Source organism: Paroedura picta, chromosome 2, assembly GCF_049243985.1.
Source record: "Paroedura picta isolate Pp20150507F chromosome 2, Ppicta_v3.0, whole genome shotgun sequence".
Taxonomy (NCBI): domain Eukaryota; kingdom Metazoa; phylum Chordata; class Lepidosauria; order Squamata; family Gekkonidae; genus Paroedura; species Paroedura picta.
In genome coordinates this window covers 122300707-122313503 of record NC_135370.1, presented here as the reverse complement: position 1 = coordinate 122313503, position 12797 = coordinate 122300707, and the positions used below count along the sequence as shown (strand labels likewise).

The 12797-nt window shown below is 42.5% G+C and overlaps 1 protein-coding gene across 3 annotated transcripts in view; it reads right to left on the bottom strand.

Moving 5' to 3' along the window:
* Positions 1-12797, bottom strand: part of MAPK8IP1 (mitogen-activated protein kinase 8 interacting protein 1) — a 63914-nt gene that overhangs the window by 32763 nt on the left and 18354 nt on the right. For all 3 annotated transcript variants that reach the window (XM_077322295.1, XM_077322293.1, XM_077322294.1), the window contains exon 2: positions 9434-9539. In XM_077322295.1, coding sequence (XP_077178410.1) covers positions 9434-9539 — 106 coding nt within the window. The remainder of the gene's footprint in view (positions 1-9433; positions 9540-12797) is intronic.

Sequence of the window (12797 nt, the reverse complement as noted above, 5' to 3'; positions counted from 1 at the left end):
TAGCCCACCTCTCTCGGAAACTGGCTCGCAGCGCATCACGTAAAACAATCCATACAATAAAAATATCCAATAACAACCCCAGTTAAAGGCCCATTAAAACCCCAATTACCACAAATATAACAAGTATTTCACATATTCAAAGTATTTTGTACTATTCCTATTTTCTGTTTGCTTCCTAGTGAATAGCACCTTCAAGATCAACAAGATTTTCAAGGGATATGCTTTTGGGAGTCAAAGTTTCCTTTGTTAGATAGCTTTAATCCTCAAAAGCTTATTTCCTGAAAATCTTGTTTCTAAGGTGCTATTGGACTCAGTCTACCTGTTCTGCTGGAGAGCAACACAGCTATCCTCAAATTGTCTACAGTTTTTGAAGGCTCGGTAATTGGGGGTTTCTTATCTACAATAAGAAATTGATTTTAAATGAAAATGTACTGAATTTACACTCATACCCTATTAAATATATTACATATTTAAAATAAGATCTTATTCCAAGCATGAGATTTTTACCAGTTTTGTTTTAGGGATAGTGAACTACTCAAACTTACACTGCATGCCCTGAAATATTGGGATCAGTACTGATGCTCATCAGTTAACATTATAAGATGTAGCGTAATAGTCCTGTAGAAAATTGTGCAATAGGAATGAATGGTTAATAGCCAGGCTTGGATAATGAACAGCATTACTTGCCTACACATAGAATCATAGAGTTGGAAAGGATCTTCAGGGTCATCTAGTACAACACATTGCAGAATGCAGGAAATTCACAACTACCTGCCCACATTGACACCAATTCCATGCCCAGATGATGCCCTCTCCAAAACCAGAATCCCTGGCCCTGGAAATTCACTTCCTAATCCCAAAGTGGCAATCGGCATTCCCCTGGCCAAGCAATGACTCAGCCCCTTCTGCTCACCTACTCACAATCTGCCTAAGTTCACCGAATAAGCATTTCTGTCAGGAAGTAAATGTGACATACTGTTGTCACCTGGAAGCAATGCAGGCATGTTTGTAAGGGGGTGGTGGTGGTGGATTCTCTGGTCTTTGGGCAAAACTCTATTTTAAGAAGCTAATTCTATCATAGAGTTTTTGGGCAAAAGCCAGAGCATTGTTCCTCGGGATGATAACATCATTTCTAGGTTACATCAACCCATCACATTTTTCACTCCTCCCCGCTCTCGGAATGCACACTCCCAAGCCCCATCGGCAGCTACAAGACACTTGGCAAGCCTAGGAACACTGTGCACCTGACAGCCACAATGTTAGTTTTTGCTTCATGGTGGGTGTCACTGTAGCATTATCAGCATAAGCCATTCTGTGCACTGGTTCAGCTATGTATCTATTCATGATCACTGTACCAGAATAAAACATGCATTATGCTCAGATCAATAAACTGATAAAAGAATTCAGTAGAGTGATTTATGAAAGTGTCTTTTAAAAAGATTTTTCTATTTAATTCGGTAATGGCGGAAAGTTCTGCATGCGTTATTAGTTAGGATTGCTGCAGCTTCAGCTTTTAATCAAAACTGGGCATCCTGTGATAAATCCAAGTCTGCATGTCTTTCCTTCCACAGATTCATTCAGTACGTGCATGTTCTGATCATGAGCTTACTGTTTTAATACAGCATGGTGCCATGTTTAGAATGCAGAGAGTAGGATCTGAGAGACCCACATTCAAATTTCCACTCTGCCATGGAAGTTTGTTGGGTGAACTTGGGACAGACACTTTCTTTCAGACTGAGGATAAAATAGAGGAGAAGAGAACAGTGAAAACAGTTGATGGCCTCACCAGGGTGAAAGCACAATTTAAAAGAATAAATAATAAATGAATTAGATAAGTAATAAAAACATGCAAATAAATATATAATGGAAATTTTATTTATTTATTCATTATATTTATATACCACCCTTCCTGAAGGTTCAGGGCAGTTTACATAAAACAGGAACAATACAGATAACTCAGTTTATATAATAATAATAATAATGTGATAACAATAAACAACATTATAGAATGGTAGAACACTGGGGAGAACATTAAATCAATGCATACTGATGGCCCAGTGGGTTGGGCAGAGCTGCAGTGATTGTCGTAGAAGGGAGGTTTGGGAAGTGGTGGTTCAGGTCGACCTCAACCAAATGCTTGGCAGAGAAGCTCTCCTTTGCAGTCCCTGAGGAACTGTTTGAGTTCCATCAGGGCCCTGATCATCTCAGGGAGCTCGTTCCACCAGGTGGGGGCCAGGATGGAGAAATCTCTGGCCCTGGTTGAGGTCAAGTGGGCTTCCTTGACACCAGGGACCACCAAGAGGTTGGAGGTGGTGGAGTGCAAGGCTCTTTGAGGGATGTAGGCAGAGAGGCAATCCCTCAGGTATACTGGGCTGAGACCACATGTGGCCTTAACGGTGATAACCAAGACCTTAAGCCTGATCCAGTGCAGCTGCTGGAGGATGGGCTGGATGTGGGACCTCCAGAATGTTGCTGTGAGGACCCTGGCACGTTCTGGACCAGTTGCAGTTTCTGGATCAAGGATAATGGCAGGACTAGAGGTGACCATCAGTCTAGAGGTGACCATCATGTGGATCACTGTGGCTAGGTGTTCCGGGGCCAAGCAGGTTGCTAGGAGTCTGACTTGGCAAAGATGGTTAAATGCATTGTGATCTGAGCCTCCATTGAAAGGGAGACATCAAGAACCATCCCCAGGTTCCTGGCAAAGTGGTCCACTTACAGCTGTCCTCCATCCAGGTTGGGTAGGTGTGCTTCCTTGCTTGGACCTTTCCTGCCCAACCACAGTACCTCTGTCTTTGAAGGGTTGAGCTTCAGACGACTCCGCTTGAACTACCTCATCACTGCTTCCAGACAGCTGGCTAATGGGGGAGAGTCAGGGTGGCCATCCATCAAGAGGAAGAGCTGGGTGTCATCGGCATATTGGTGGCAACCCAGCCCAAACCTCCGCACCAGTTGAGCAAGAGGGCACATAAAGATATTGAATAGGATTGGAGAGAGAACTGCCTCCCTGACTCTGCAAGCCAGTTTGTGACGGCTTGATAAGCTCTCTCCTAGTGCTACTGATTTGAATATGCACATTTTTTATTATCAGGGAGAAGGACTTCCCCATTCCTAAAATTATTTCATGCATTTTGCATGTGTAATTAATTAAATTAATTTAATTGTGATTGATATAATGACAGACCTAGCAAATAAACATCATCAGTACATACTATTTTTTTTCCTTTGCAGTATGTCACAAATTACTGAGGTCAAGTCATTACATCTTCTTCCTAGATCGGGCCCTTTGGGGTCCCATGCTGTCTGCACATTACTATGCTCCTCAGTTTATATTGCAGCTCCATAGACTCTTTTTCAAGGAGGTGAGGTTGTTCTGCATGTGTCCACTCTCAAAATGAGGTAGCTAATGCTGCAATGGGTTAGCCAGCCTTTCCTCCAACTTGATCAAAACCTTTCTCTGCATCCATGAACTGCAGCTAATGCAGATTTTAAACAACCTGACCAAGACACATTTTATGTTTTGTATTTTGATGGTGCCTGGCACATTCCTGGAGCTAATAAAATGTGCAGCTCTCATGTTACAATTTTAGGAGATGGTCTGAAGTTGCAGCGCCATCTGCAAGGCCAGCCATCGTTCCACTTGCCTAACGCTGACTGTTCCGATTCCAGCAGCATATGTTGCAGCCATCCATTCGGTCCCAAGTCTTCCTCAGAACACCTGTAGTGAGAACTGTAGTGAGAGGGTGTCAAAGCACTGTGGCCCTAGTGGAGATGTCACTTCATGTTAAAAGTAATTTGGCCCAATTTGGTATTCAAGCCTACTGTACAATGAAGGGTGTCTCAGAAAAGAAGCACTTACCTAACTACACACACTATTTCCCCCATCCTTCTTTCAAGCAGCTCAGGGTGGCATAAACTGAGATTTCCTTCTCATTTTATCCTCTGAGTAATACTCTGTGGGGGAGGGGGAGGGTGGGAGAAACTAGGATTGCCAACTCTGAATTGGTAAATTCCTGTGGAACCTGAGGACAGCAAGGTTTGAGGAGGGACCTCCGTGGGGTTAGGTAGAATGCCACAGAATCCAACCTCTCTTGCAGCCATTTTCTCCAGGGAAAATATTCCTGTAGCTTGGGGATCGTTGTAATTCTGGGAGATCTCCAGCCGCCATCAGGAAATTGGCAACCCTAGAAGAAACTGGCCGAAGATCACCCAGTGAACTTAATTGCTAACTGGAGATCTGTACTCCCAAGTCCAAAACTCTAACCCCATACAGGATTTCTGCCAGTGAAAGAGAGGGCAGGCTCCTGCAGTTTTAATCATGATATGGAAGTTGCACATTTGTAGAGGCAGTTTATCACCTCGGGCTGCAGATACAATAAAAGTACACCTAAACACACAAAGCTGCATTATGCTGAGTCAGACCATTGATGGATCAAGGACAGTATTGTCTACTCTGGCAGTGGTTCTCCAAGATGTTAGGGAGAGGTCTTTTTACACCCTGTCACACAAGGTGGGCATTTAGACTGATTGCACTGTGGAATGTATAGTTCACCTTCTGCCTGAAAGTTAAGGCAGCAATTTGGGGCAAGAGTGGAACAGAAACTACCAGTTGAGATACCGAGAGCACTTTCGCACATTGGGCACTGTAGCGTGAAGCCTGCTGTATTGCAAAGTGCGAGAAATAATCACCACTCACCGGCACTCCACTTCTTGAGCTGTCTCTCATGTTTCTGGCCACTTCTCCCACTTTAGACTTGTTGCGCTTTGGCCTGTCTACCAGTGTCAATCACTTTGGTCAGTCAATCCCCTCCCAACATGGCTGATTAACAGATGAATTTCTGGCTACTACCGTTTAAAAAAAAATTAAAATAGACGTATTCATTTAAATGCTTATCTGAACCTTCATAAAGGCACAGACAATCTCAGCCAAGGTGCATGTCTGCCTATTAGTTGCTCCAGGCTGTTCTCCGTTTTTCAAAAGCACTTCCCATCCCCCAGAAGAAGGGATAGGGAGGCGGGTGCAAGGGCAGGACATTGGAGGCAGATGTAGCACTTCTTCGCCTCCATACCTTTCTTTTGCTGGTTGTCTGCTGGAGGAAAGCACTTTTAGGTTGGTGAATCCACTTTATGCGATTCCCCAACTAGCACTTTAAAATGGTGGATGTAGTGAGCAGTTTGCTGGCCAGATGCAGGAGGTTGGCGACATCATGCGGAGAGGCCGGAATATAGTGTCTTCACAAGGTAAGCATTTCACTATACTATCGCATGCAGAAAAGCCCTGAGAGTTGAATTTTTGCATAAAGATACCCAAGCGACACAATGAATTATGGTCCACCCCAGAGGGGACGGATCTAAATTAAACCCAATGACATAGGTGTGTTCATACATATATGTTTGGGAGTCTATTTTTGTATGGAAACGAGGGGGGAGGGTGAGAGAGTGCTCAGTCCTGTTGGGCAATAAGGCCCACAAAGGAAGCTTCTGGAACTCAGGGAAGTTTGGGAGGAAATTGCTTGCAGTGCCAAGTATTTGAGACCCAAGTAAGAGCAAATATGTGTATGGCCATGTGGCCAATTAAGTGATAGGATCCCAGTCACATTTATGAAAACATATTTTCCTCAAAGATCAGAACATATGGATGTCCAGCTGCCCTGCAATCTGACCTTGAAGGTTCAGAATTAACAAAACCCACACATTCCCGTAGCAGCATCTCTTAATTTCTTACATCACAACTGATTTGGTTGTGTTTCTACTCTTCCTCATGCTCTCTGGACCCACTACTTTTGATTATAGCCAGCTTTTCAGACCTTTGTTTACACACAGTTTGGGTGCTCTTCTCAGTAAACAAATATAATCACTAGTTTTACCTTGCATGAACTTGGATCACTTGCGCTTCAATTCTAATGTCTGATGCAGCTGACATTTAACTTTAAAGTTATGAATACATACAAAGCCCATAGGCCATTGTTGAAATTTATCCTGTGCCTTTGGGCTTTGTGCCAAAGGCACAGGATAAATTTCAACAACGGCCTATGGGCTTTGTGTGTGTTTGTATCTTTAAAGTTTTTTTTAAGTTGTGCAAAATAAATGTTTACATATTTTTATAATTTCTTGTCTAGTTCACACAGACATTCAACCTTTTAGGTCCTAACTATTCCAGTTGGGGTTTTTGGTTTTTGTTCTCTGCAACATTTCTTCCCTCCTTGTTCTTTGCTGCAGTTAGTAGTACCTGGACGACCAGAGCAGTGGTAGATTTTTTTCTGTTGCAGGTAAATCCATCAACTGACACCTTAGCAATATTTCCTCTCAATCATTTTTCTCTCTGCTTGAGAATATCACAGTGTCTGCTTTATTTGGCTCCTTCTGAGAATGACTTTACAAAGGTGCTTGCATATACAAAATATTTGTCTGATGTTCAACAATACACTTTTTTGAAGTCGGACACTTGTCACTTTTTAAACATAACTTTAAAAAAATCTCTTCTAGATTTATTTGTAGTTCTTCATATGCCTTTTTATTGCTGCAGCTCAAAACTAAGCATTTCTTTCACTGCCAGCAAGTTCCATATTTTGAAGTCCAGAGTTGTTAATTAAAAGTTCCTCATTAATTCTTTTTCTTCTGGGATCTGAAACGTTTCTTGCATCACTTGTAAGGAATACATTTCCTCTGGTGACAGCTTTTCTTTGCATCTTCACAGCTTTCTTCCCTCTAGCATGGAATGCATAATAAATGTGCCACACTTGTGCCTTGGGTGTCAAAAACCATGCCATTTTATACACATGCACCCCGCATTCATTTTACTAGCTCCTGTGGCTTTCACAGACAGCTCAAATTGCCGTCTGAACTTTTTTCAGGCTTCCTTGACATTCAGTGAAATTCAAGAGACAGGGGACAGGAATATTTACTGGTAGGTTCGATTAATATTTTGGCAACCCAAATGTTCTCGCATGAGCAAAGCCAATAATAGTGCCTAGGAGCTTAAAGCAACAACAACTTTCTTACTCCCTAAGATATACTGTTCTTCCCTTGTAAAACAGTAAAATCCTAACACCACGTAAAAGTATTTCATTGATTGCAACCTTTCCCTTTACAGTGCTAGAAGGATTCTTGCTTACACATCTCCTAGGGGAAGCCATTGGGCCTTTGGATGACCAAGGAGTAAAGAGAATGGAAGATGGGGAGATGACAAGAGATGCTCAATGCATTTTTTGCTTCTGTGTCCATTGTGGTAAGTGTGTGCTTTGTACCCATGCCACAACCACTATTTTCAGGAAGGATATACAAAGAAATTAAAAATTACAAGTATTCTCCAGATAGTTCTCAGAGAGTTCTTATGTGAGTTAGAAGAAGAGTAGGTTTCTATACCCTGCTTTTCTCTGCCCTAAGGAGTTTACAATTGCCATCCCTTCCTCTCCCCACAATAGACACCCTGTGAGGTAGGTTGGGCTGAGAAAGTTCTGAGAGAACTGTGAGTGGCACAAAATCACCCAACAGGCTTCATGTTGAGGAGTGTAGAATAAAGCCTGGTTCTCCTCACTTAACTGCTATATACAATGCTGGCTACTACACCATGTTGATCTACTAACCCTTATATGTAACCTCTCACCAAATTCAGCCACTGCACCAGAAGACTTGAGAGTAGCAAACTGACAATTTCTAAAAATTGTGATGGTGAGTGGGTGGGCAGGAAGGGATGTGCCAGTGTTTGTCTCTTGTGGCCCTTCCTTGCATACCCAGGGAATTGCTAATCACCACTGTGGGATGGTAGGTGAATTTCCTCCAGGCTAGGCTGGATTCTGGAGATTTTTGGTGGGGGGGTCATTTGGGCAGGAAATTGGGGTCACTGTGGGTGGGCAGGTAGTTATGAGTTCCTGTATTGTGCAAGGGGTTGGACTAGATGACCCTGGAGATCAATTCCAGTTCTATGATTCTAAAAGGGGGTCCATAGAGGAAACAGGAAATTACAGGTGATCAGTCTAATGTTTGTTCCAAGCAAATTAGTTGAAACTGTAATCAAAGATAGAATTATTAGGTACACAGAGGAACAAAGCCTGCTGAGGGAAAGTCAGAATGGTTTCTGCAAATGGAAGTCCAGTCTTACCAACCTTTTGGTCAGTGAAGGAATAAAATGTGGAATTTGCTGCCAGATGATGTAGTGATGGCCACAGGAATACAAAACCTTAAAAGGGATTAGACAGATTCATAGAGAATAGATCTATCAGTAGTTACTAGCCATAGTGACTAAAAAGAACCTTCATATTCAGAGGCAGTCAACCTATGAATCCCAGCACCTGGAGGCAACATCAGGGGATGTAAGACAGGATGCTGGATTAGCCACTTTCTCAACCGTACCACTTTCTCAACCTTACATGTCCCCAAGGAGCCACTATCCACTCTGCTGGGGAAACTTAAATACCCAGCAGAGCAAAGAGCAAATCAACCATTATAAAACAATGTTATACAAAAACCAAATAAATGGTCCAACTAAATTTAAGATGAGATCATATTGTCTATCTTTACAAATGTTTTTTCCCCCACAGGAGTCATACTGCTTTATTTGATCTTGATGCCTAGATCTGGATCATATAAAGGGGAGGGGGGAATGAGAATATTCTGGAGCATGTACAGAATGCTTTTCCTCATCACTGACTTACCATAACCATTTGCACATATCTGGAATTATGGAGAGAGGCCAGAGTAGATGATCTGGTTTTTAAAGCCCCAGCAGCTGCGGTATTAGAAATAAGCTACTAAAAATAAAACCACCCTTTAGGGAATGTTAAATTTGTATATACAGGACAAGTCTTTTATTCTGTGGGATTTGCTCTGTAATGAAGGATAACCCCTTAAAACAAAGAATCTTCAAAATAATACAGTGTTTATAATATAGACATTATGTTCTGTCAGTTAGTGAGGAAACTGAGGTTAATACTACATATCTGAAGACAATGTGGATTCTTATCACTTATCAAGTCTCCACCTTCTTCCTCTTCATCCATATAAGATAGCATTAGCTTGTGTCCTAGGATCTCCCAGACATTTAGGAAAGTATTAGCCCTTCATAAAGTGAAACCAACTATCCCTTCTTAAAACTTCATGCACCCAACTTTGCTTATTTAAGCAGTCAAAAGGAATGGCACCCGTGCTATCTTCTAGCCCATGGGCGCCACCCCAAGTGCAGTCAAGACAAAATGAATTGCAGGAACATTGCTTTAGGATGACACAGGTTCCACTGACCACAAATCATAGAGACAAACAAGTTGTTCAGGTTACAGTTGCAGTGTAAACATTTAGCTGTACCCAGACCTAAAATAACCTGGACAAGTGAACTTGCTAAGTTGCCATTGGTTGACTGAAGTCAGTATATTCCAGCCTTTTTGGACAAGAGCAATTGTTTGGCTGGCAGTAATTAAGGAAATGCTGGTATTCTTACCCGTGAAGCCAAGCTGTCCTTACAGTGCAGGCTGATTCCACACTCATCAGTGATTTCAGAGAGATCTTCATCCTCAAACTCTTCAAGGCTGATGTCATGGGTGAGCCTAGTTAAGGCAAAAGAGCATGAGGTTACTCATTTAAGGAGACTAATCAACAAGAAAAGGACATATATTGTTTCATGGGTTAATACTATAAACACCGGGTTGGAAGTACAAGGGAGAACAGGAAGCGTCATGAACAGTTGCATTCGAAGGTTATATTAGGCAGAGCCTCAAGCAAACTTATTTCCAGCTCTGAGACAATTATTTGAGTCTTTCCAGATCCTCCTCTTTCCATTGTGATCTTTTATAGCTTCCTGAGTACAGCACACATTGTCTGGTCCCATCTCTTAAGAAAATAAACATGACCTTAGAATCATTTTGCAAATTCATGCTTGCAGCTAATGGATGAAGAGAGAAGTTGCATATCTTCATCTAAAAAGATACATTTGCCAAGGTAATGAATGCAAAATGCAGGCTTCTCTGCTGGAAAGACACTACAAGTTCCTTCTCCATAAAAAATAATCAGTACAAGAATACAAACTCCCTCTTCCATAATATCTATTCAAATAACAGAAGAACTAAAGATGCACTCAGGGCTAGAAAAGTTCTCACAGTGTCTTTCATACAGGTGGGAGCAGGTATCTAACTGCTCAAGTATGCAATACATGGCAGGGAAGCAGAGTCAAAACCTTGGGCTAAAATAAGCCCTAATCTATAGCTGAGAGTCAGGCAGAGGAAAAGCCACTCAAGAGAAGAATAATTTACAGAACAACTGAAAAACAACCATGATAATGTACTTGGCTTTAACAGTATTTCTCCCTTAACTTATAATATTTGGATGACAACACAATCCACTGGAGGCCATTTTGAGAGGCGTGAAAGATCAAAAGACATAACTCCTGCCTCCAAAGTGGATCGCCCCAGTGGTCAGGAGAACCCTGGGCTAGAATCAGAGCCACATAGATCATTTTATGGTGAGCCAACAGGACCATGGATGAGAACATGCAAAAGCAATAAAAAATTCCAGAATGATTCTATCCACCAGATGGGCCACTGGCTGGTTGTTAATAAAAAGATTTCCTGTTCAGGTTGTAGCCATTGCACAAGAAGCAACAATTCCTGTTCACTCTGACTTCAATGGCTGATTTGACTCCTGAATGTGGTTTCTGGCTTAGACTCAGGGCTTGATCTCTAAACCCTCTCCTGTAGGGTTGCCAGTTCTGGGTTGGGAAATACAGAATCACAGAATCATAGAGTTGGAAGGGGCCATACAGGCCATCTAGTCCAACCCCCTGCTCAACGCAGGATCAGCCCTAAGCATCCTAAAGCATCCAAGAAAAGTGTGTATCCAACCTTTGCTTGAAGACTGCCAGTGGGGGGAGCTCACCACCTCCTTAGGCAGCCTATTCCACTACTGAACGACTCTGACTGTGAATTTCCCCCCTGATATCTAGCCTATATCGTTGTACTTGTAGTTTAAACCCATTACTGTGCGTCCTTTCCTTTGCAGCCAATGAAAACAGCACCCTGCCCTCCTCCAAGTGACAACCTTTCAAATACTTAAAGAGGGCTATCATGTCCCCTCTCAACCTCCTTTTCTCCAGGCTGAATATAACTGGAGACTTTGGGGGTGGAGCTGGGAGTGGGCAGGATTTGGGGGCAGGGAGTCCACTTTCCAAAGCAGTCAATTTTTTCCAGGGGAACTGATTTCTTTAGTCTGAATATGAGATATAATTCCAGGGCATCCCAAGGTCCCATGTTCTGTGACTTGTGACTCCTGGTTTTCAGTCCTCAGTAGACCAATATTGTCTATAGTTCAATACTGAGATTCCTCTTGCTTTGCCCCTCAAGGAGACATATGAGGCTCCTTGGCTTCTATTGCTCATCCCTATCCAAACATTATGCTTTTTTTCTAGACTGAAGAACTTTCTGATAATGAATTTAGCAGCCATTAATTGCAGAAACATTATTTAATACATTAAAGATATAAGGATTTCTTTAAATAGTTTTAAGCCATCTTTCCACCTAACCAAGGACCCCCAAAGCTGCACAGAATAAAAACAAGAGTGGTGGCCTCTAATCTGGAGAACCGAGTTTGATCCCCCCCCCACATGCAGACCTTGGATTAGATACAGTTGTATCAGAGCTGTTCCCAGAGCAGTTCTGTTAGGGCTCTCTCAGACCCACCTACTTCACAGGGTGCTTGTTGTGGGAAAAGGAAGGGAAAGATATAGTAAGCTGCTTTGGGATTCCTTTGGGTAGTGAAAAGCAGGGTACAAAAAGAAACAGCCCTTCTTTCTACAACACACTCCAGCAAAAACCATCACATTTCTAGCTCTGTTATCTTTTTCTAAGATGCTGCAAACAGAGTTTGTGAAATTCATCAATAATGCTATATTTGGCGAATGGGAATTGGAGTCCATGGACATCTGGAGGGCTGGAGTTTGACTACCCCTGGTTTGGAGAATCAAACTGACTTTTCATTCTACAATCTCCAGCCAAGAGATTTTTCCCAAGAAGTTTCATCTGTTGAGATAAAAGGAGCAGAAGCTTTGCCAAGTGGAAACTTCAGCTGATTCTGCCAGAAAGGTTAACCAGCCAGTACAAACAGAGAATGAGAAAGGCTATTATGATGATCTTTTAAGAATGTAGTTTCCCCCTTAAAATGTGAATAAAGCAGGAAGCCTGGTTCTGTGTACTGAAAGTAAGTAGAAGGTTCGTTTCTCTCACCCTTCCCTGCATGGCCCAGAGCCTACTTCTCCCAGTACCACCTGTTCAAGTTTTTTTGCTAGATCTCAGTTGTTCCCAGATGTTCAGGGATGTACATAGATGACAAGAAGGGCATTTTATATCCCATTTTCCCCTACATGCACTAAGGCAGGCTTTCTCATTCAGGGTTTTCATGAAAACCCTGGGGTTTTGTGATGGTCTCTGAAGGCTTTGGCCAATTGGGTGAGAATTAAATTTGTATATATTGTTTAATTTTAAAAAATTATTGGGTGATATGCCCGTATATGGTCATGTTGACTTGCTCCCCACACAAATGGCCAATGATGGGCCTGGAGGGGGTGGGAAGGGGAGGGGCCCCAGCCATATAAATTTTTGCTGGCCAAGGCTCCTTGCACATGGTAGGGACTGGAGTTCAGAGAGATAAGTACCCTCATTTTAACGGCCTGGTGGGTGGGAACAGAATGCCATAGGCTTGCTCCAGCCTTGTTTCAGGACTTTGGAGGTGTGTGGAGACGATGGAGAGGCATAGGCCTGCTGCAGCCCTGTTTATGCAGGCTCCCTTTGGTGAAGAAAAGCAAACTGGTAGCCTCG